The sequence below is a fragment of the Sciurus carolinensis genome, chromosome 12 (genome assembly GCF_902686445.1).
Source record: "Sciurus carolinensis chromosome 12, mSciCar1.2, whole genome shotgun sequence".
Lineage (NCBI taxonomy): Eukaryota > Metazoa > Chordata > Mammalia > Rodentia > Sciuridae > Sciurus > Sciurus carolinensis.
The window spans coordinates 29,271,312-29,295,206 of record NC_062224.1 but is presented as its reverse complement, the minus strand read 5'-3'; the positions used below and the strand labels follow the sequence as shown (position 1 = coordinate 29,295,206).

The 23,895-nt window shown below is 35.5% G+C and overlaps 1 protein-coding gene across 1 annotated transcript in view; it reads right to left on the bottom strand.

Annotated features, from left to right (window-relative positions):
* Itga8 (integrin subunit alpha 8) overlaps nucleotides 1–23,895 on the bottom strand; it is a 178,277-nt gene that overhangs the window by 140,494 nt on the left and 13,888 nt on the right. Inside the window, exons 3-4 of the mRNA XM_047521245.1 lie at nucleotides 8,129–8,229; nucleotides 4,210–4,333 (exon numbers count right to left, since the gene is read on the bottom strand). Coding sequence (XP_047377201.1) covers nucleotides 4,210–4,333; nucleotides 8,129–8,229 — 225 coding nt within the window. The remainder of the gene's footprint in view (nucleotides 1–4,209; nucleotides 4,334–8,128; nucleotides 8,230–23,895) is intronic.

Sequence of the window (23,895 nt, the reverse complement as noted above, 5' to 3'; positions counted from 1 at the left end):
CTTCCAGCTTTTCCTAGACTGTCCTCCTTTTTTTTTTTTTCCTGCCTTTGGTCAGTACTTAGCTAATTTTAGCACTGTCATCATCAGTTCTTCCAGAGCTCTCTCTCTCTCTTTTTGATTTAAATTTTTTTTTACATTTAAAAATTTTCTACCTCATACAACATATTGTGACATAATTATTTACTTCTTCTATGACCTTATTTTGTGACTAATGGTTATGAATTTTTTAAGTTCCCTAAAAGTTCATCTATATAACCTCAGTTTCTATACGGTCATAGGTGTAAATATTCATACACATCTAGAAGTACATGTGAATGCATGATATACTACTATGTGAATCTACATGTGTTACTCAATATACTTAATAATGTATTCTTAAATACACAAAAAATTTTTGTTTTTCATTATAATTATACTCAATTGTGGAGTTCATTATGACTTATTCATTCACGCACATAATTTGATCAACTTCATTCCCTAGTACCTCCCTCTTTTCCCTACCCCACTCCCTCGCTCTGATCCCCTTTCTCTACTCTCCTGATTTCCCTTCTGTGTCTTTTTAAAATTGGATGCATAAACCTTTTTTTAAAAAATCAACTCTTAATACTGTAAAGTATTCAACAGGAAAGGAACATGATCATTCTTTGAAGTTATTTTGCTTTAAAACAAGAAACTGAAAAAGATGAAGAGAAAACCCTAATTTTTAAAAAAATTCATTGAGAAAATAACCAACTTCAAATGTTTATTTTGAGTGGCAATTGGAGTAGCATGTGAAGTTCTTTCCTCCACAAAGCCATTTCTTTTTTCTGATTGAATTATGATTTATTATAAGAGCTGAAGGCATCCTTCTTCCTGGAATTTCAGAATGTCTCTGAACTTTTTAATTATGTCCCAGTGAAATCTGGAATGTGAGGATGGATACTGTTCATTTGATGCTAGTTTTTGGCATCCAAAGTAAAATTGGAGTGTGTGTCAATTCTTCTCACTGGGATGGTGAATAACCATAAGAGCTGAAGATACCACATTAATATGAAGGAACAGGTTAGTTCCCACATTGCTCACAGTCATGGAGTGGGTTTGTGGTGCAGAATGAACCAGAAATGCTTCTTTAAATTCTCTTTTGAAAATAATATTGCTGATGTTCCTGTTCTGTGATATTGGCCATATGCTCATGAACAAGCTGGCTTTGTGTTAATGAACTGTGAATTTCTTAGCCATGACAGGAAGTTTGCTCTTTGGATGATTTAAAGAGGAAGAAGTACAAGTAGGAAAAGGGAGTCCCTGAGGATGTGAAAACTGTGGGTTATATCAGAGTCCAAAACATTCTTGGCCATTTACTCAGCCATTCTGCAACTCAGCTCGCGCTCTGTTTTGCCTTTGTTGGCTATTCTTCTACTTAGGAAAATAAAGAATAAATAAATCGGCACTAGAAAGGAGTTCAAGATGTGAGTGTCTGTAACTTACAGTTAAATAGAGCTTCAAACCCACACTGAAACTTGTGTCCCACAAGGCTAGATTCATACAAAATGTGAGATGGACAGGTGTAAGCAATGATGAAACAAGAAGCTTTTGGGCTTAACGACACTGACCTCTTACCAAACCCAAGAGCCAAGCACCTGGAATGGAAGGTGAGCCTGCCAGCCTCTTCTTTTTTATTTATTTATTTATTTATTTATTTTTATTGTAAACAAATGGGATACATGTTGTTTCTCTGTTTGTACATGGAGTAAAGGCATACCATTTGTGTAATCATAAATTTACATAGGGTAATGTTGTTTGATTCATTCTGTTATTTTTTTCCTTCCCCCCACCCCTCCCACCCCTCTTTTCCCTCTATACAGTCCTTCCTTCCTCCATTCTTGCCCCCCTCCATAACCCTAATTCTAACCCTAACACTAACCCCTCCCACCCAAAATTATGTGTCATCATCCACTTATTAGCGATATCATTCTTCCTTTGGTTTTTTGAGATTGGCTTATCTCACTTAGCATGATATTCTCCAATTTCATCCATTTGCTTGCAAATGCCATAATTTTATCATTCTTTATGGCAGAGTAATATTCCATTGTATATATATACCACAGTTTCTTTATCCATTCATCAATTGAAGGGCATCTAGGTTGGTTCCACAATCTGGCTATGGTAAATTGAGCCGCAATGAACATTGATGTGGCTGTATCTCTGCAGTATGCTGATTTTAAGTCCTTTGGGTATAGGCCGAGGAGTGGGATAGCTGGGTCAAATGGTGGGTTCATTCCAAGGTGAGCCTGCCAGCCTCTTCTTGATGATGGCTGTGCCTGGGAAATTGCTCCCCTCCCCGCCCCAACTGCCACTTGCTAAAAGAATTCCTCCCTATCATTGAGTCTAAGGAGCTCCCTCCCTTCTTCTTGTCCCCCCAGGCCCAGATCACTCCTCTCTCTCTTGCCTTGCTATGTTTTTTGGTAGCATTTTTCCCCACCTGATATTATATTTGAATTTATTTATTTACCTGTGTGTTGTCTGTCTCTCCCACTGGAGAGTCAACTGCTTGGACACAAGGGTTTGTTTTTCTCTTATTTTTTGATGTATCCCCTAAATGTAGGGGGTTAGTGCTAATGTATTCAATACATGTGTTGAATGAATAATGAAATCTTGTTATCTACAAAGAACCTTCATAACGCTGTTTACAATAAAGTCCTTATTCCACAGACTATTTATTCAGCTAACTTTTAGAAAATTATAGTCTTTACCCTGTCCAAATCCTCATCAAAACCCTTCAGGGTTAAAAATAAATTCCACTTTCAGTTTTTAGAGATGTAAAATTCGGTGACCTCTCTCTTAACTCTCTAATGTCCCTGATACATTAATTGTCTTAATTATTTTATTTCTGATATTTGCTCTTTTTTGGGGGGGATTGAACCCAGGTCCTTGTGCTTGCGAGGCAAACACTCTACCAACTGAGCTATATCCCCAGCCCTGATATTTGCTCTTTTGTTTGATATTATCTTGATATTACTTTTATTTCTCATCTTATCTTGGCTAGATTAATCATGAATTTTATTTTATTTTTTTTGTACTAGGGATTGAACACAGGGGACTCTTCCATTAAGCTACATCACCAGTTCTTTTCATTGATTATTTTGAGAGAAATGCTCACTAAGTTCCCCAAAATCTTGTATTTTAAAAATATTTATGTAAAGTGAGGAACATTTGCTTGAGTTAAGCTAACTTTGGATTGAGTTTTTTAAAAAACCCAAATCCTGACATCAGTCTCTAGAAAATTCATTCCAGTGACATTTTCCTCCCTCCAATGTTGTTTGCTAAATTATTAAGAACAAGAATCAAAATTCATTGTTTGCTTGTCCACAAATCTCACTGATCTACTTGCCACTTGGAAAAACAGAAGAGTTCCCCAAAAGACTCTAAGCAGATAATCAGTCAATCTATCCATACAGGGTTGGGGACATAGCTCAGTTGGTAGAGTGCTTGCCTCACAAACATAAGGCCCTGAGTTCATTCCCCAGCACTAAAAAAAAAAAAAAAAAAAAAAAAAAAAAAAGAAAGAAAGAAAGAAAAATCTATCCATCCATCATGCCATCTCAAGAGACCTTGGATATTCTACAAAATAAAGGGATTCAACAGCAATGCCTCCAAAATGGCACTCACAGCCTTGCTTTAAAAGATGCTTTGTTGGATGATTCCTAGAACTGCCAGAAGAGATTTGGACTCGAAGTGTACAGCGTCTTTTTTGGGGGAAAAAATGGGGGAGATTCAACACCTTAAGGAGAAAAGTGTCCGCCAATCAAAGCAACAGCCCCTGAGAACACACGCCAGACAGGATGCTGATGCTGAGTTGGGCCCAGCATGCTGACCAACACCACTCTTCCCATAAGCAAGCAGAGTGGGCCGCCAGTGTTTTTTAGAATACAATGTTTAAATTTTAAGTGGTAACTGACAGTTTCAGACCTAAAACAGGGAACCAATCAATTCCACTGCAGAATATCTAAAAACTGAATTTCCAAAAACAGGGTAAAGAATCAGCCTAATTCTGAAACTTGGCCTTTCTATCACAGCAAGACATCCTGCAAAGCTGTCAATAATCTATGCCTTCCTCTCTTTATCCCATAATGTTATAATGTATTATTGGTGTTTTGAACTTACCTGCACTTCTATCTATACTACAAAAGCCATCGAGCTAGAGTTCAGTTTCGAGGGACAAACATAACTTACTATTCCGACAAGGGGAGTACTCAGCATAGGCACTGAAATTCTGAATTGCCACGTAGCAAGTGCCAACTGGGTCTTTTTCTGGTGTTGGTTTAAGAGTTCTCCAGTGATATAAAGGAGCACAGGCCTATGAAACATCAAAGAAAATAAACATATTTCTGATATAGTTTCCTTTTTTTCCCCACATTTTAATTGGTGCATGATAATTGTACATATCGATGGAATTTGTTGTTACATATTCACACATGCATACAATATTACAATGAAATTTGGCCAATATCACTTCTCAGCACTTCTCCCTTCTCTCCTGGGAGTAGTTTTCTTAAACAACAGCTTGACTTGAATTATCAATTCATGTACTGAAAATTAGGACCTACTATTCTAAATTGTCAGGCGAATTAATTGGCCTTCATTATCCTAGTGAGCACCTTGGTTGACAGAGTTAATTAAACTTTCAAAGTTACTTTTTAAGATTATACACAATAACTGCCAAACATTAAACATACGAAGGAATGAGCCCTCCTCCACAGAATTTTAGTTAAATAAAAGTAAACTGGCAAAATAAAATTACTTCCTAAGAGCAAAGAACTCATATTTTCTTTTTGTTTATTTTTAATTGAACCTACATGAAAGCAAATGATCATTCAAACAGTGAATGAATCACTGTGATGTCTTAAAATGAGGAGTTCTTCTCTTTGTTTAGTTGTCATATTTTTAAAAAATGACTTCCAAATCAAAGAATGCATGAAAGTTTATAAACCTCTGTTTTGTGGATTGCCTGAGTTGCTTCTTATGAATTTTTAAATAATGACTTTCCATCTAGACATAATACCTCCTTATCACGGTGTTTTGGGCTTTATTTTCACTTAGTGTTTTTTTTATGCACAGCAAAACTGAAGGTAAGAGACAGTGTCTTCCACCTGTCTTAGCAATTTTATAAGAAGTAATCAAAAAGTCATTCAGAAAGCACCTATAAGCATTTCCAAGGTATCAACATTGAATGTGAACTAATTCAACGCTCTGACTCTTCTTATTATGGAGAAATTTATTCTGATAAACTCTAAAGGCCACAGACCACCTTTCTGAAAGAGGCAAGTTATCGGGGCTGGGGATATAGCTCAGTTGGTAGAGCACTTGCTTTGCATGCACAAGGCCCTGGGTTCAATCCCCAGCACTGCTAAAAAATAAAAGAGGCAAGTTATCCAAGCCATTCCATAAATGCAGTCTCAATTCTAAGGAGGCAAAGTCCCAAAGGATTGGAAATGAAATGTTCATGCTTATTTCCAGCTAATCTATAAAGTGGTAAATTAGATAAGGGTGCATGTTATACATTTGCTCACACACTGGAGCCTCTTTTGGAATTTATTTAACTGCTAATAGCATTTAACATAGAGTTTTGCATGTAAGTGTTTCTTAATAAATGCATGTTGAATTAAATTAAATGCATACCCAGTAGATAGGAACTGAAGCATAATTTTACAATATTAAAATATTATGCATTAGTTATCATATCTTTGTTTTTATGATATCTAATTTGTCATATTAGAAACTTATTTGATGCCTCACCCACATCTTCTAATTTTAGGAATGGTCCTCTGGAGAAAATAAGACATATTTATTATACTCTACCTTATGGTGCTATTTCTAGGAATAATTTGTGGTGAAAAGATAGAGTTGCCTTTGAATTATCTTATGTAATATTAGGGATTTTACCAACAAAAATTAATTTAAACAACAGTAAGAAAAATGTGATTTATTTTTTTAAATGACATACTCTGGTTTCTTCCTCAGAATTTAGATTCTGACGAGAGCATGCTCTTTAAAAGGATAGAAATGAAATCCACTTTAACTAATATTAATGTTGCTAGGAATGAGAGAGGCAGTAAATGTGTACAAAACATAGGCAACTTTTTTGACTTCTGTTTTGCTAACTTGAATCAATTGTCCAAGCCTCATTTCTAAGGACACAGAACTGCAGAATCCTAGAAGGTGGAGCTACTAGTCTATCTTCTCATTTGATAAGTGCAGACAGTCAGATTTTAAAGTCATCTTCTGCTTCTAAATGTATCCTTCACACTCTAGTCCAATACATAACTACTTTTAGCAAAGACAACCCATATTCTCAAGTCAATCACCTTTCTGCAACTTTGGCTGTGTGGTTTTGCCTTTCTATACAATATGAAGTCTTGCCCAGTGCCCCCAAATCTCCAAGACCTCTAGGCTCCCTTGTCTTAGGGCACTGTCAGTTAACTGGTTAATAAATTCAATGCGAAGTATGAATGGTGAAACACAGGGTGAGTAAGGGCAGTGAGAGTCATTTGTAGGCCTGATAGTATCCAGTCCTTCACTGATGTCCATTCTAAAAGGTTACTACAGATGATAAAGATATAATCTCTCTATATATCTGCTTAGTTTCACTTATATGATATGTTTAGGTTTTGACCTAAACCTAATATGTATACCCATGATACATGGGTATTCTGTAGGCAGCATTTTTTATAATCAATTATTTTTCATTGCTAGTTATTAATTTTAATAATTGCATCACAGGGTAGAATTTAATTCTTCATTCTGCTAAATTTCGACACTCAAATGAAAGAAAAGACTAACAGGAAATACACTTTGCACTATCTATTTTTCATCACATAATTTTAAAAATGTAAGCATATCAAAAATAAAACATTCTTAATATGAACATATTATTGTTTTTTCAATAGTTTTGGAGGTTCTTACAAATATTGAATAAATTACATGCTACAGATAAAATTTCAAGACTCAAAAAACTAAAGTGCCCAAAAGATATTTTGAATCCCAAACAGTCGTTAGAATGGACTTAGTTTTTCTTTTTTTTTTTTTTTTTTTTTTTTTTTTTTGTGGTGCTGGGAATTGAACCCATGGCTTTGTGCTTACAAGGCAAGCACTTTACCAACTGAGCTATCTCCCCAGCCCTGGACTTAGTTTTTCAATGGTAATTCTCATAAGCCATATATCACTAAAGAATTTTTTAAAAGATCTTATCAATTCTAAAAGAAAACTATATAAATGCAAATACAATTCTACAGGGGGTGCGTTGTAAATGTTGGATTTCTAACTAAAGAAGACTATATTTTGCACTTCCCCTATTTATATCAAAATCTTTTGGGGGAGGTTAACCACAGACTAAATAAAACTAGCCATCTCTTTAGGTATTTATTCTTATTAAACTGTAATTCAAATAGGTTTAAACAAATTCTAAAATGCAAAGTTATTTCTGTATTGTTGTAAAGAAATTAAAACCAACAGGTTAAAAAAAATCACTAACCTAAAAAATCTTTCACATTAATTCAGTGGTTACTTATTTCTCAACAACTTAGACATGTATTATTATTTACAACAATAAGAGAATAAGAATCATAGTCATAATATTTTAAAACAAAAAGATATCTATTTGAGAGTTTCCACTATAAGAGCATTATTGAGATCATAAAATCAGGTAGTTAGTAGTTTCTAAAATTATTATATTAAAGAAAGCTTGGCTTTTATTCTAAAAAGAATCAGTGATACTGCATTAGATTGTTTAACACCCCTAGAGGAGTGTTCTTGTTTTTCTGGTCAAATTTTAGACAGATCTTTAAATCTTAATCAATAAACTACTTACGTCCTGAATAATTAACTCTTACTTTTTCATATTTCTTAGTTATTTTTGAAACATTTGAAAGTATCTAACTGCTCTTTGGGGAAATAAGCTTCATTTCCTATAGATATGAACACTAAATTAGATTGTTTAATTTTAAGCACTGAATTTCTTTAGGAAGTCAATAACTTTGCCTTTGAAAGTCTAATATGTTCCTGGGTAAAGGAATTTTTCTAAATATGAGCATTACAACATGTCAGTGCACCTGTCATTCCAAAGCAACACCACAATCACACATTTGGTACTCACCACAACTTTTCCTTTGTGAGTTTTCACTGTTGCTCCAAACCATTGATTCGATTTAAACTCTATAGGTTCTTTGGTCCCGTTAACTCTGATCTTTCTGTTGTCTGACAAGGAGGATATAATTATTAATAATTTGTAAAATTTGGCATCCCGTTAAAATACACAGTAATAAATTTGTGCATTCAAATATTAGAACTAATACCAATCTTTCTTAAACTTTTCCAAAAAACTGAAGAGGAGAGAATATTTCCAAGGGCCAACATTATCTTGATAACAAAATCAGACAAGAACACTACCAGAGAAGAATTATAGACCAATATCCATGGTGAGCAGAGATGCAAAAATTCTGAACAAAATACTAGTAACTCGAATTCAATAGCACATTAAAAAGACCATTCTCCATGATCAAGTGAGATTTATCCCTATGATGCAAGGGATAATGTTTCAACATATGCAAAACAATAAACATGGTACAACACATCGATAGAATGAAAAAAAAATAATCATCTCAGTAGGTGCAGGAAAAAACATTTGACAACATTGATCCTTTCATAACAATTTTCAACATGATAGTTATTAAAGGACCATAATTCAACACAATAAATGCCATTTATCACAAGCCCATAGCTAACATCATACTAAATGGTGAAAAGTTGAAGGAACAAGATAAGGATATTCACTCTTGCCACTTCTATTCAACAGAGTATTAGAAGTCCTAACCAGAGCAATTGGACAAGAAAAAGAAATAAAATGCATTTAAGTCAGAAAAGAAGAAATTAACTCATCTCTGTTTTCAGAAAAAAATGGTCTTCTATACAGAAAACCCTAAAGACTCTACCAGAAAACAAAAAACTGTTAGAAATACTAATTGAATTCAGTAAAATTGCAGAATACAAAATTAACATACAAAAATCAGCATTCCTATACACTAACAATGAACTACATGAAAGTAAAATCAAGAAAACAATATCAGTTAAAATAGTATTAAAATATTTTGAAATAAACTTAATGAAGACATAAAAGATCTGTACATTGAAGACCGTGAAAAACTGATAAAAGAAACTGAGGAAGACAAAAATAAATGGAAAGGTATCCTGTGGTCATGAAGTAAAAGGAATAAATATTGTTAAAATGGCCATGATATCCAAAGCAATCTATAGATTTAATACAAGCCCTATTAAAATTTCAATGACACTTTTGCAGAAATAGAAAAACAATCATAAAATTTGTATTGAACTATAAAAGACAGCAAATAGCTAAATCAATCCTAAACAAAGAGAACAAAGCTATAGGCATCACACCATATGACTTTAAAATACAGTGTACTGCAAAGCTATAGTCATCAAAATAACATAGTTCTTACATAAAAACAGGTGCAAGGACCAGTGGAACAGAATAGAGAGCCCGAAAGTAAATCCAGGAACTTACAGTCAACCAATCTTCAACAAAGATGACAAAAACACACAATAGGTAATGAATAGCCTCTTCAATAAGTGATCTTGGGACAACTGGATATCTACATGCAGAAGAACTCTTACCTTACCCCATATACAAAAATCAACTCAAAATGGATTAAAGACTGAAGTGGAAGACTTGAAACTGTAAAACTAGTAGAAGAAAACATGGAGGAATAATTTTTTGATATTGTTCTTGATATTTTTTGGATATGACCCCAAAAACATGGGCAACAAAAGCAAAAATAGGAAAATGGGATTGCATCAAATTACTAAGTTTCTACACTGCAAAGATAACAACCAACAGAGTTGAGACAATTTCTAGAATGGAAGAAAATGGGTTAATATCTTAAGTATATAAGGAATTCAAGCAACTCAATAGCAAGAAAACAAATAATTCAATCATAATCTAAGCAAAGGACCTGAATAGATATTTCTCAAAAGAAAATGGTGATCTGTAATCCCAGCTGCTCAGAAGACTGAGACAGGAGGACTGCAAGCTCAAAGCCAGCCTCAGCAACAGCAAGGCACTAAGCAATTCAGTGAGACCCTATCTCTAAAAAAATAAAAAATAGGGCTGGGGATGTGGCTCAATGGTTGATTTTCCCTGAGTTCAATCTCTGGTACAAAAAAAGAAAGAAAGAAAAAAAGCAAATGGTGAACAAGAATATGAAACGAAATGCTCAACATCACACTGATCATCAGGGAAATGCAAATTTATGTCATTTGATAAGTGTCCACCAATGGAGGAATAGATAAAGAAAATGTGCCATATATACACTTGGGATACTATTTAACTTTTTTTTCTTGGTACTGGGGATTGAACTCAGGGGTGCTTGATCACTTAGCCACATCCCCAGTCCTATTTTATATTTTATTTAGAGATAGGGTCTCACTGAGATGCTTAGTGCCTCACTGTTGCTGAGTCTGTCTTTGAACATGAGATCCTCCTGCCTCAGCTTCTATTAAACAACTCTAAGATTTCATTTTACTCCAATTAGAATAGGTATTATCAAGAACACAAACAATAATAGATATTGGCAAGGATGTGGGGAAAAAAGCACACTTGTACATTACTGATGAAGTTGCAAATTGGTGCAGCCACTCTGGAAAGCAGTGGGGAGAATCCTCAGAAAACTTGGAATGGACCCACCTTTTGACCCAGTTATCCCACTCCTCGGTTTATACCCAAAGGACTTAAAATTAGCGTACTACAGTAATACAGCCACATCAATGTTCATAGCAGCTCAGTTCACAATAGCTAGATAATGGATCCAACCTAGATGCCCTTTAACAGATGAATGGATAAAGAAACTCTGGCATATATACACAATATTATTCAGCCGTAAAGAAGAATAATATTATAGCATTTGCAAACAAATGGATGGAATTGGAGAATATCATGCTAAGTGAAATAAGCCAATCCTGAAAAACCAAAGACCAAATGTTTTCCCTGATAAGTGGATGATGATATAAAATGGGGATTAGTGGCGGGGAGTGAGAGAAGAATGGAGATTACGTAGAGAGAAATGAGAGGGAGGGGGTATGAAAAATAGTGGAATGAGACAGACATCACTACCCTATGTACATGTATGATTACACGAATGGTATGAATCTACATCATGTACAACCATAGAAACAAAATGATGTACCCCATCTGTGTACAATGAATCAAATTGCAGTCTGTAAAAATTTTAAAAAATAAATAATTAAACTTTAAAAATAATGCGAGAAAAAAAAGAAAGGGAATTATGTTATTCGTGGTAACTTAGATGAATTGGAGGTACATCATATTATGCAACATAAGCCAGACACAAACAGACAAATAGTGCATGATCTTGTTTATGTGTGGAATGTAAAAATATTTCTGTTGAAATAACAGAAGCAGAGAGTAGAAAGATGTTAGTCAAAGGGTAAAAAGTTTGTTAAGAGGAATAAGTTTTGAGATCGATTGTATTGCATGTGACGATAGTTACTATAATGTATACTTGAAAACTGCTAAGAGAGTAGTAAATGTTCTCACCTCAACACAAATAAAAAGGTAACCATAACAGATGATGCATAGATTAATTAGCTTGATTTAATTGTTCCCCAGTATATACATCAATCAAAACCCCTCATTATATACTATAAATCCATACAACTTTTATTTGTTGATTTAAAATATACTTAAAACTAATTTTCATACACAAGGGGGATTTCTCTTTAAGTCCAAGGTAGAGGATGACTTTCGTTACATAAATGCAAAATGAAAATATGTACATGACATTTCACAATTTCAAAAAGTATTTCCTCTCGTTTTACATTCTCGAGCTAACCATACCTTAAACTTAATGTGGACTCTGGTAGTCTTGAATCTTCTCTTCCATTATGGATTTGTTTTAGATAGAAGGCCAATTAATTTTTTTATTGTAAACAAATGGGATACATGTTGTTTCTCTGTACATCAATAAAATCCAACGACAGCATGGCAGAAGAAATGACAGAAAGGGAGTTCAGAATGTACATAATTAAAATGATCAGGGAAGCAAACGATGAGATAAAAGAGCAAATGCAGGCATTGAATGATCACACCAATTGACAGTTAAAAGAGCAAATACAGGAAGCAAAAGATCATTTCAATAAAGAGTTGGAGATATTGAAAAAAAAAACCAAACAGAAATCCTTGAAATGAAGGAAACAATAAACCAAATTAAGAACGTCACAGAAAGCATAACCAATAGGATAGAACACCTGGAAGAGAGAACCTCAGATATTGAAGACAAAATATTTAACCTTGAAAACAAAGTTGAACAAACAGAGAAGATGGTAAGAAATCATGAACAGAATCTACAAGAACAATGGGATATCATGAAAAGGCCAAATTTGAGAATTGTTGGGATTGAGGAAGGCTTAGAGAAACAAACCAAAGGAATGAACAATCTATTCAATGAAATCTTATCAGAAAATTTCCCAAATCTGAAGAATGAAATGGAAAATCAAGTTCAAGAGGCTTATAGGACTCCAAGTACACAAAATTACAACAGACCCACACCAAGGCACATTATAATGAAAATACCTAACATACAAAATAAAGACAGAATTTTAAAGGCTGTGAGCGAAAAGAACCAAATTACATTCAGGGGGAAACCAATACGGATATCAGCAGATTTTTCAATCCAGACCCTAAAAGCTAGAAGGGCCTGGAACAACATTTTTCAAGCTCTGAAAGAAAATGGATGTCAACCAAGAATCTTATACCCAGCAAAGCTTACCTTCAAATTTGAAAATGAAATAAAATCATTCCATGATAAACAAAAGCTAAAAGAATTTACAAAAAGAAAGCCAGCATTACAGAACATTCTCAGCAAAATATTCCATGAGGAAGAGATAAAAAACAAAGAAGCAAATCAGCAAAGGGAGGAATTATCCTAAAGGAACTGTCAAATAAAGGAGGAACCAAGTTGTGTCAAAAAATAAAAAAAATAAATAAAATTTAAAAAATGAACCAAATGACCGGGAATACAAATCATATCTCAATAATAACCCTGAATGTTAATGGCCTGAATTCATCAATCAAAAGACATAGACTGGCAGATTGGATTAAAAAGAAAGATCCAACAATAAGTTGCCTGCAAGAGACTCACCTCATAGAAAGAGATACCCATAGACTAAAGGTGAAAGGATGGGGAAAAACATACCATGCACAGGGACTCAGCAAAAAAGCTGGAGTATCCATCCTCATTTCAGATAATGTGGATTTCAAGCCAAAGTTAGTCAGAAGGGATAAAGAAGGACATTTCATACTGCTTAAGGGAAGCATAAATCAGCAAGATATAACAATCATAAACATCTATGCCCCAAACAGTGGCTCATCCATGTATGTCAAACAAATCCTTCTCAATTTTAGAAACCAAATAGACCATAACACAATAATACTAGGTGATTTTAACATGCGTCTCTCACCACTGGACAGATCTTCCAAACAAAAACTGAACAAAGAAACCATAGATCTCAATAACACAATCAATAATTTAGACTTAACAGACATTTATAGAATATACCATCCAACCAAGAGTGAATACACTTTCTTCTCAGCAGCACATGGATCCTTCTCTAAAATAGACCACATATTATGCCACAAAGCTAATGTTAGCAAATACAAGAAGATAGAGACACTACCTTGTATTCTATCAGATCATAATGGATTGAAGTTAGAAATCAATGAAAGAGTAAAAAACAGAAACTACTCCAACACCTGGAGATTAAACAATATGCTATTATATGATGAATGGATAACAGAAGATATTAGGAAGGAAATTAAAAAATTCTTAGAGGTAAATGAGAACAAAGAAACATCATATCAAAATCTCTGGGACACTATGAAAGCAGTACTTAGAGGAAAATTTATTTCATGGAGCGCATTCAATAAAAGAAGTAAAACTCAACAAATAAAAGACCTAACACTACAGTTCAAAGCCCTAGAAAAAGAAGAACAGACCTACACCAAAAGTAGTAGAAGACAGAAAATAGTTAAACTCAGAGCTGAAATCAACGAAATTGAAACAAAAGAAACAATACAAAAAATTGACAAAATAAATAGTTGGTTCTTTGAAAAAATAAACAAAATTGATAAACCTTTAGCCACACTAACAAAGAGAAGACGAGAGAGAACCCAAATCACTAAAATTCGGAATGAACAAGGAAATATCACAACAGACACGACTGAAATACAAAACATAATTAGAAACTATTTTGAAAATCTATACTCCAACAAAATAGAAAATTTCGAAGACATCAACAGGTTTCTAGAGACATATGAATTGCCTAAACTGAACGAGGAGGACATACACAATTTAAATAGACCAATTTCAAGTAATGAAATAGAAGAAGTCATCAAAAGTCTACCAACAAAGAAAAGTCCCGGACCAGATGGGTTCTCAGCTGAGTTCTACAAAACCTTTAAAGAAGAGCTCATTCCAATACTCCTCAAAGTATTCCATAAAATAGAAGAGGAGGGAACCCTCCCAAACTCATTCTATGAAGCCAATATCACCCTGATACCTAAACCAGACAGAGACACATCGAGGAAAGAAAATTTCAGACCAATATCCTTAATGAACATCGACGCAAAAATTCTCAACAAAATTTTAGCAAATCGCATACAAAAACATATTAAAAAGATAGTGCACCATGATCAAGTGGGTTTCATCCCAGGGATGCAAGGTTGGTTCAACATCAGGAAATCAATAAATGTCATTCACCATATCAATAGACTTAAAGTCAAGAATCACATGATTATTTCAATAGATGCAGAAAAAGCATTTGATAAAATACAGCACCCCTTCATGCTCAATACACAAGAAAAAATAGGGATAGTGGGAACATTCTTTAACATTGTGAAGGCCATCTATGCTAAGCCCATGGCTAATATCATTCTAAATGGTGGAAAACTGAAAGCATTCCCCCTAAAAACTGGAACAAGGCAGGGATGCCCTCTTTCACCACTTCTTTTCAATATCATCCTTGAAACTCTAGCCAGAGCAATTAGACAGACCAAAGAAATTAAAGGGATACGAATAGGAAAAGAATAACTCAAACTATCCCTATTTGCTGATGATATGATTATATACTTAGAGGAACCAGGAAATTCCACCAGAAAACTTTTAGAACTCATAAGTGAATTCAGTAAAGTAGCGGGATATAAGATCAATGCACATAAATCTAAGGCATTTTTATATATAAGTGATGAATCTTCAGAAAGAGAAATTAGGAAAACTACCCCATTCACAATAGCATCGAAAAAAATAAAATACTTGGGAATCAATCTCACAAAAGAGGTGAAAGACCTCTACAATGAGAACTACAGAACACTAAAGAAAGAAATTCAAGAAAACCTTAGAAGATGGAAAGATCTCCCATGTTCTTGGATAGGAAGAATCAATATTGTCAAAATGGCCATACTACCAAAAGTGCTATACAGATTCAATGCAATTCCAATTAAAATCCCAATGATGTACCTTACAGAAATAGAGTAAGCAATTATGAAATTCATCTGGAAGAATAAAAAACCCAGAATAGCTAAAGCAATCCTTGGCAGAAAGAGTGAAGCAGGGGGTATTGCAATACCAGATCTTCAACTCTACTACAAAGCAATAGTAACAAAAACAGCATGGTATTGGTACCAAAATAGAAAGGTGGATCAATGGTACAGAATAGAGGACACAGACACAAACCCAAATAAATACAATTTTCTCATACTAGACAAAGGGACCAAAAATATGCAATGGAGAAAAGATAGCCTCTTCAATAAATGGTGCTGGGAGAATTGGAAATCCATATGCAACAGAATGAAACTAAACCCATATCTCTCACCATGCACGAAACTAAACTCAAAATGGATTAAGGATCTCGGAATCAGACCAGAGACCTTGCATCTTATAGAAGAAAAAGTAGGTCCAAATCTTCAACATGTCGGCTTAGGACCAGACTTCCTCAACAGGACTTCCATAGCACAAGAAATAAAAGCAAGAATCAACAACTGGGATAGATTCAAACTAAAAAGCTTTCTCTCAGCAAAGGAAACTGTCAGCAATGCGAAGAGAGAGCCTACAGAGTGGGAGAAAATCTTTGCCAATCATACTTCAGATAGAGCACTAATCTCCAGAATCTATAAAGAACTCAAAAAACTCTACACCAAGAATGCAAATAATCCAGTCGACAAATGGGCTAAGGAAATGAATAGATACCTCACAGAAGAAGATCTACAAGCAATCAACAAACATATGGAAAAATGTTCAACATCTCTAGTAATAAGAGAAATGCAAATCAAAACCACCCTAAGATTCCATCTCACCCCAATTAGAATGGCGATTATCAAGAATACAAGCAACAACAGGTGTTGGCGAGGATGTGGGGTGAAAGGTACACTCATACATTGCTGGTGGGGCTGCAAATTAGTGAATCCACTCTGGAAAGCAGTGTGGAGACTCCTTAGAAAACTTGGCATGGAACCACCATTTGACCCAGCTATCCCACTCCTTGGCCTATACCCAAAGGACTTAAAATCAGCATATTACAGAGATACAGCCACATCAATGTTCATAGGTGCTCAGTTCACAATAGCCAGATTGTGGAACCAACCTAGATGTCCTTCAATTGATGAATGGATAAAGAAATTGTGGTATATATATACAATGGAATATTACTCAGCCATAAAGAATGATAAAATTATGGCATTTGCAGGCAAATGGATGAAATTGGAGAATATCATGCTAAGTGAGATAAGCCAATCTCAAAAATCCAAAGGAAGAATGATATCGCTAATAAGTGGATGATGACACATAATGGGGGGTGGGAGGGGTTAGTGTTAGGGTTAGAGTTAGGGTTAAGGAAGGGGGCAAGAATGGAGGAAGGAAGGACTGTATAGAGGGAAAAGAGGGGTGGGAGGGGTGGAGGGGAAGGGAAAAAATAACAGAATGAATCAAACAACATTACCCTATGTAAATTTACGATTACACAAATGGTATGCCTTACTCCATGTACAAACAGAGAAACAACATGTATCCCATTTGTTTACAATAAAAAAAAATCGAAAAAAAAAAAAGAAAGAAAATAACAACACTAATGCCTGAAGATACAATACGAAGATACTACGGTTCTGGGTGCAATATAAAAAAGTGGAACTTAAAGGCACATATATAAGGATCTCAAAAAGAAATTTCTGTTATGTATAAAACAGAATACTATCCATCTGTTAAAACATATCCAAATGGAGCTGTATGCATTGGTACAGAATAATGTGTATAAAATACATTTTTTCTTTTAAAAGTACAAGGACTTAATATAACAAACACACGTACCACTGTGCAGAACTGATGGCTGTCCCATCTAATGCCCATCCCTACACTTTTCCCCCTTCCCTCCTCATCCAGAGGTTGCCACCATCAGGAATTGGAGGTGTGTGCTTCTGGCCACTTAAAACATAATGTCCATGTATAATATGGAGCAGGTCTCTCCATTTTTTTTTCTGTCAAGGGTCAGATAATAAGATGTCAATTTAAGTTATTCCCTATGCCATCTCTATGGTCTTTGTCACAACTACTCAATTCTATCTTTATAGAAACAGCAACCCATAGGCAATAGCAACCCATAGGCAATGATGTATCAAAGAATGACCTTGGCTGTGTTCCAGTAAAATTTTATCTACGGGCACAGAAATTTGAATATCGTATAATTTCATGTGTCATGAAACATTATTCTTTAAAATATTATTATTCTTGAAAATCTTTTCCAGTCATTAAAAAAAATCTAAGAACTACTCTTAGCTTGTAGGCCGTACAAAAGCAGATGGTGGATCAGATTTAGTTGTAGTTTGCCAACAATTGATAGAGTATTCTTTTATGTATTCCTTTTAACTGAAAATAAGACTTTATATTATCTGTATGTAGCAGCCTGTATTTGTGTTTTAAATTCAATTATGTCTGTGAGAGATGATATGTCTATGAAGAGTTAGCTGGCTAGATACAAAGGACATGGATGAATGGATGGATGAATATATAGAAAGACAAATGGATATCTGCGGTTCATTCTTTATAACTACTAAAGTATTAAATCACAATGAATAATCACCTAAATTTTATTTATCCATTTCATGTGCATATAGAACTTTAGGTTTAAGCTGGGCGAGGTGATACATGTCCATAATCTCAGCAGCTGGGGAGGCTGAGGCAGGAGGATCACAAGCTCAAAGCCCACCTCAGCAATTTGGCAAGGCCTTAAGCAACTTAGTGAGATTCTGTCTCAAAATAAAATGAAAACAATAAGGATTTAATACTTGTCATCTACCAGTCTGGGGAAGGTGGCTTGGTGGCTAAGTACCCCTGGTTCCAATCCCCAGTACCAAAAACAAAACAACAAAAAACATTAGGTTTATCTTCAGTTTTACAATTACGATGAACATGAGTTCTAGGTATCCTTATGTCCATCCTCATCTGCATGTGTACAAGCGTTTCTCTCTGGCAACAGACCAGAAATGACGTTGCTGGATCAAAGAAAATGATCATATCCATTTTATCAGATATGCCAGCTGCACTTCAAAGCAACTGCAATTTCCGGGCCCAACAGTGGCGTGTGAGAGAGGGAGCTTCAGCTCTTGATGTTGCAGGCCATTTAAGTTATTCCCACCCTGAGTGGCTGTGAAATAAATCTTGCTTTGTTTTCATTTTCATTTCCCTGATTGTTAGTAAGATGGATCATCTTTTCATCTTTATGTACCATTCACTTTTTTCTTCTGCGAATTGCCTGTTTGTGTCCTTTATTCATCTTATTTGGTTATTGGTCTTGATTACTATGAATTCATCACCCATTTGGGATCTTGATTCTCCTTTCCACATATGTGTTGCAAATTCTCTTTCCCAATTTTTCTTTAGTTTTTTTAATTATATGGAGATCATCGTCCACCTGAAATTTATTTTTGTATATAATGTGGCAGGAGTATCTTGCTTATTTCAGTATAAAGAGTCAGGTGTCCCAATACCATTTATCAATCTCTCTCTTTGCTCAGTGATTTATGATAGCACCTCTGTCAGAGTAAGTCCTGAGGTGACCTACAGGGCCAGCACAACCCGGCCCTGCCTGCTTCTCAGGCCTCACCTACTCCCACTTTTTCAGCTTCCCGAAGTTGCAGCCACACTGACTATCTGGCCATTGAACGCACCCCACTTTTTCAGTCTGGCCATTGCAGTTACTCTTCACGCTGCCTGGAATGTTCTTCCCATGTGTGCCACAGGGCCACTTCTTCCTCATTACTCAGGTTGCAGCTCAAACCCCATGTCCCCAGACACACATCCCCTCCGCCACTCAGTCAGACTACTCTGTCATTCACTTTCCTGTGACTCTTTCTAGTTTTCTTCGTAGCACTGACCACAATCTCAGATGACCTTGTGAGTTTGCACTTTGGTCAACTATGCCCTTGAGAATACTCATAAATTTCATAAATAGAGACAACCTCTGCTTCTCCAACGAATTTCCCATTTTTAGAACCAGTACCGGGTACATAATAGACCGTCAATAAGTCTTTGTTGAATGAATGACCAACTGCCCATCTGTTCAATAAGAAATTTGTCTGATACATTCATTGTTTAGTAAGATTCCACTTTTGTTGAAAGGTCAAATATTCTCTGTGTGTGTATGTGTGTGTGTGTGTGTAGACACTTAACTGAATGAACGCTTATAGTGGACATTATTACATTTCTGATCTGAAAAAATAAGAAAAGAAGAAAATTTCATAAAAAATTGTAGACTAACCTGGGAAATTTAGATAGGTGAATGAAGATAGAAAATTTATTTAGGAATAAAATTGATTTGGTTCATCCTACATTTCTGGACTTTGATGCAATCTTCCTTAAAATGGCAGAGTAGAACGGTCTCAGTATGATTCCCAGTGGGTGGCAGGCCTACTGGTTTTGGGGTCCTTCATTCTTGGGAGTGTGCCCTTCAGAAAGCAGGGGTGAGGGACCATAGAATGTGGTACGCACATGGGCTACAACAGGTTTTTCCAATCTTCTAGTTTAGCAAAACGGGGGAATTACAAGAAGTGAAGATAGATCACCATGGGTGAGAGAGGGAGAAGCTGAAACTGACACAGGTGTGACCAAACATTTTGGCAGACAGTGTAATTTTTGAAAACTATAAAGCTCTTGATCTTGTACTGGAAAAAGCAGTAAGTTTCCCTATAACTTTCAGTCATCACTTCCAAATTCATTCCCTTAGAGACTTTCTTAAAGTCGTTGCAGGAGCTGTGCAGACAGTTTTAATCAGAAAAAGGGGAAAAGAAATCTTTAAATGATTGTTCATAATCTTTACCATAGTCAAACGTATGCTGTAAAAGTTTCACTGAAATTGTGAGAATGAAGAACACTCATAGTTAAAATTCAAGATAAAATAGCAGTGGTCAGACAAATCCCAAAAAAGAACATGAGTTGATTTTTTTTTTCAGAAGATTAAACATCTGAATGTATGATCTGTGATACTGCAAAATCACTATTAAAATCTATACAAAGAACACCTTTGTAGCCTTCAAGCTCTTGGTCATCTTATTGTGAATTTTCAAGTATTTAAGGAAATGTCACACTCCTTCATTTTCCATGTGATGCTCAAGAAATGTGTTCTTCTGATTAAATGGATATAATATATAATGAATTAATGATTTATATCATATATGCATAATATTTACAGATAGGTACATAGTGCATTGTACACACATGCACACAGTGTTTTTGTCTTTCTACTGGATCAAGTGTAGATGTCCTGCCCTCTGCACCTCTGGACCCTGACCACAGCTGGTTTCTAGGTATGGAGTATCCTTCTTGTTCAGTTGCTACCCTTCTGTTCCCTGCCAAGTCTCACTCCAAGGCCTTCTTTTCAGATCTATCTTGTCAAATACATTTCCCTCTTGTTTGCCAATTTCCCCAAATCACCTTTTTTTTTCAACCAGGGATTGAACCCAGAGGCACTTAACCACTGAACCACATCCCCAGTTTTTTTTTTTTTTAAATAACTTTATTTAGTTCTGTATGTAGTACTGCGGATCAAACCCAGTGCTTCACACATGCTAGGCAAGTGCTCTACCACTGAGCCACAGTCTCAGTCCCTCCCCAGCCTTTTTTATTCCTTATTTTGAGACAGAGTCTTGCTAAAGTGCTTAGGGCTTCATTTGGTTGCTGAGGCTGGCTTTGAACTTGTGATCCTCTTGCCTCAGTCTCCCAAACTGCTGAGATTGCAGGCATGTACCACTGTGCCCAGCCCAAATCAATTCTTTAAAAACCTGTTTTAAAATGCAGAGTCTCAAACTTGTTATAAATTGAACTTATTTCAGATTATTGTTCAAAATTTTTTCTAACAATACAAGGTAATAAAACTTATATGAAAAATTAAATGAAGTAGCTAGTGAGGTCTATTAGAATTCAATTCCTTGTGTCTAGTTGCTGTTAAATTTGATAAACTCATCCCACTATTCAGAATTTAAGACACTCTAGCTCATTTCTCTAGTTTATAAGAAACTATTCTTTTCTGGAACTTTTATTTTAAATCATTCATTTATATCAGTAATTAAATGTTCAATTTCATACATAACCAAATAATAAAGCTAAGCGAGATAAATTTGTAATTTTAGAGTTTTAAGAGTTATGTTTTATATGTATGAATTTGGAATAACAATAGTATAGATGGTATTGTAACCTTCCTGTTATATAGTTTTATATAGTTTTCCTGCTCTGGATCAGCATACATATTTTCTGCTATAATTATTTCCATATCAAGATCATCTTCCCTAGAATAGAGATCACATTTCCAACTCTCTGTTTTGAATAGCCAAGAGTAGCTAGCTGGCGTTCTTTAGAGTTTTGTTTAGTAATAAAAATGAATAAGCTTTCTACATTCAATATCATTTGAAATGTTTTTCATATGTAATTTGACTAAGGTCCTATGTAAGATATGTTTTGGAAATAATACGGACTTTTGTTGGTACAATATGAGCCATTTTGGGGGTGGGTATTATGCTGAGTGATATGATACAAGAAGAGCAAGAAATTAGGAGTTAAAGAATGAATGATCTCTTCAAAGGGAAAACATAAGCCATCTGTAGCAGATCAGATTAAAACAAAACAAAATACCACAAGTCCCAAGTGTGACACAATAGGCAGAGCTGACTCCAGTTGTAGTGATTAAAACATCAGTTTTGACTTCATTTACAACTGACTTCACTACATCCACATTGGTTGGGACAGTTTACTCTCTTGTCTGCCAATCCCAGAGATGGACATGTAAATGTACACATTCATTCCTGTACACACATATACACTCACATCACTCTTTAGCTCTGACCTTTAGCACCATTCTCTCTGAAAAATCTTCCTTGACACACACCCAAAGCATCCCCTTCCGCGAGGAATGGGACCTTTTTGCACACCTAAAGCCTTCTTCACTTTCTGCTGCTATGGCACATCTACCTGGATTAGAACTGCCAGGTACAGGTCTGCCATAGGAATTGAGCATTGCAAGGTCAGAGAGTGTGTCTACCTTGTTCACTAGTTTTTCCCAATATAATGGTAGCTCCATTAACCAAGCCATAAACTGGGAATACATTCTTGACAACTACCAATCCTGTGCTTGCAAATTCCATTCAGTCATCACTTCCTATTGATCCTTCCTTCCAAATATCTCTCAGTCCATCTCCTTTCCATCTGTATTTCCACTATCTTCCTGGTGACTGCCATGTGGATTAGCTCTGGTTACTGCCACAGTTTCCTGGCTCACCTTTCTTGTTCTAGGTCTGCCACCTCAAGCCCATTCTCTAACATAGAGCAGGGTTCTTTCTACAATATGAAACCAATATAAACCCTGACCTTGCAAGGATTGTCCTCGTTATTCTCAACCACAGTGATTTTCTTTCAGCTCTTTGAATTTTTCACTTTCTCTCAACTTTGGGTTTTCTCACCCTTGGAGTAAATTACCTGGATTCACATATCATGGTTGTAGGTACAACTGAGATATGAGAACTCTCCATATGGCTTAGGTACCACCTTTGGATGGTCGGGAACACAGCAGGCTTCTGCTTAGTGCTTGTTTATTTGCTTCAAGAAGTAATGAAAACCTCTCCGCATGGGAATCTCAGGAAGCCAACTAACTGACACAAATTTCTTCAGTATAATCTCAAAGGACCACTTTAAATACAGGATGTGATTGGGTTTCAGGATGAAGGTTGTGTAAACTTACTTCCCTTTAGCACTTGAAAATACATTCCCACTCCCTCCTGTTGCATAGCTGTGTATTCCTCTAAGACTTTGCCCCTGTTTCTAGAAATACTGTATTAAAAAGGGTCCCAACCATGCATCTCACAAATCTCTTCAGATTGTATTTTTTAAAGTCACCATTCCTAATATTACAATGGAATTGTTCTCTGGGAGATCTTCTTATATCCTACCCTAAATAAGTGGTACCATTCTGTGGGGTGAGCAGAGGCAAAAGTTTATTCATTCAACAAACAGGTTCAGACTCACATTGTCTGCACGCTGCCAGCACATCCCAGTTCTTCACTACTTGATTCATTCCGCCATTCTGCTCTTATCAGTCATGCTTCCTTCTCCCCCCAACCTTCTCCTCTGCCTCCTCACCTTCAGTCAATGACCTTGTTTCTTCTTTCATTGGGAAAATGCAAGAAATGGGAAAAGATCGTTTTTTCTTCCAATTACCAAATCCAAGAACCTACCCTTGGTCGTTTCCTTTCTCTGCCTTCCTGTCTATTGCAGAGACTGAATTGCCTTCTCTCTGTGATGC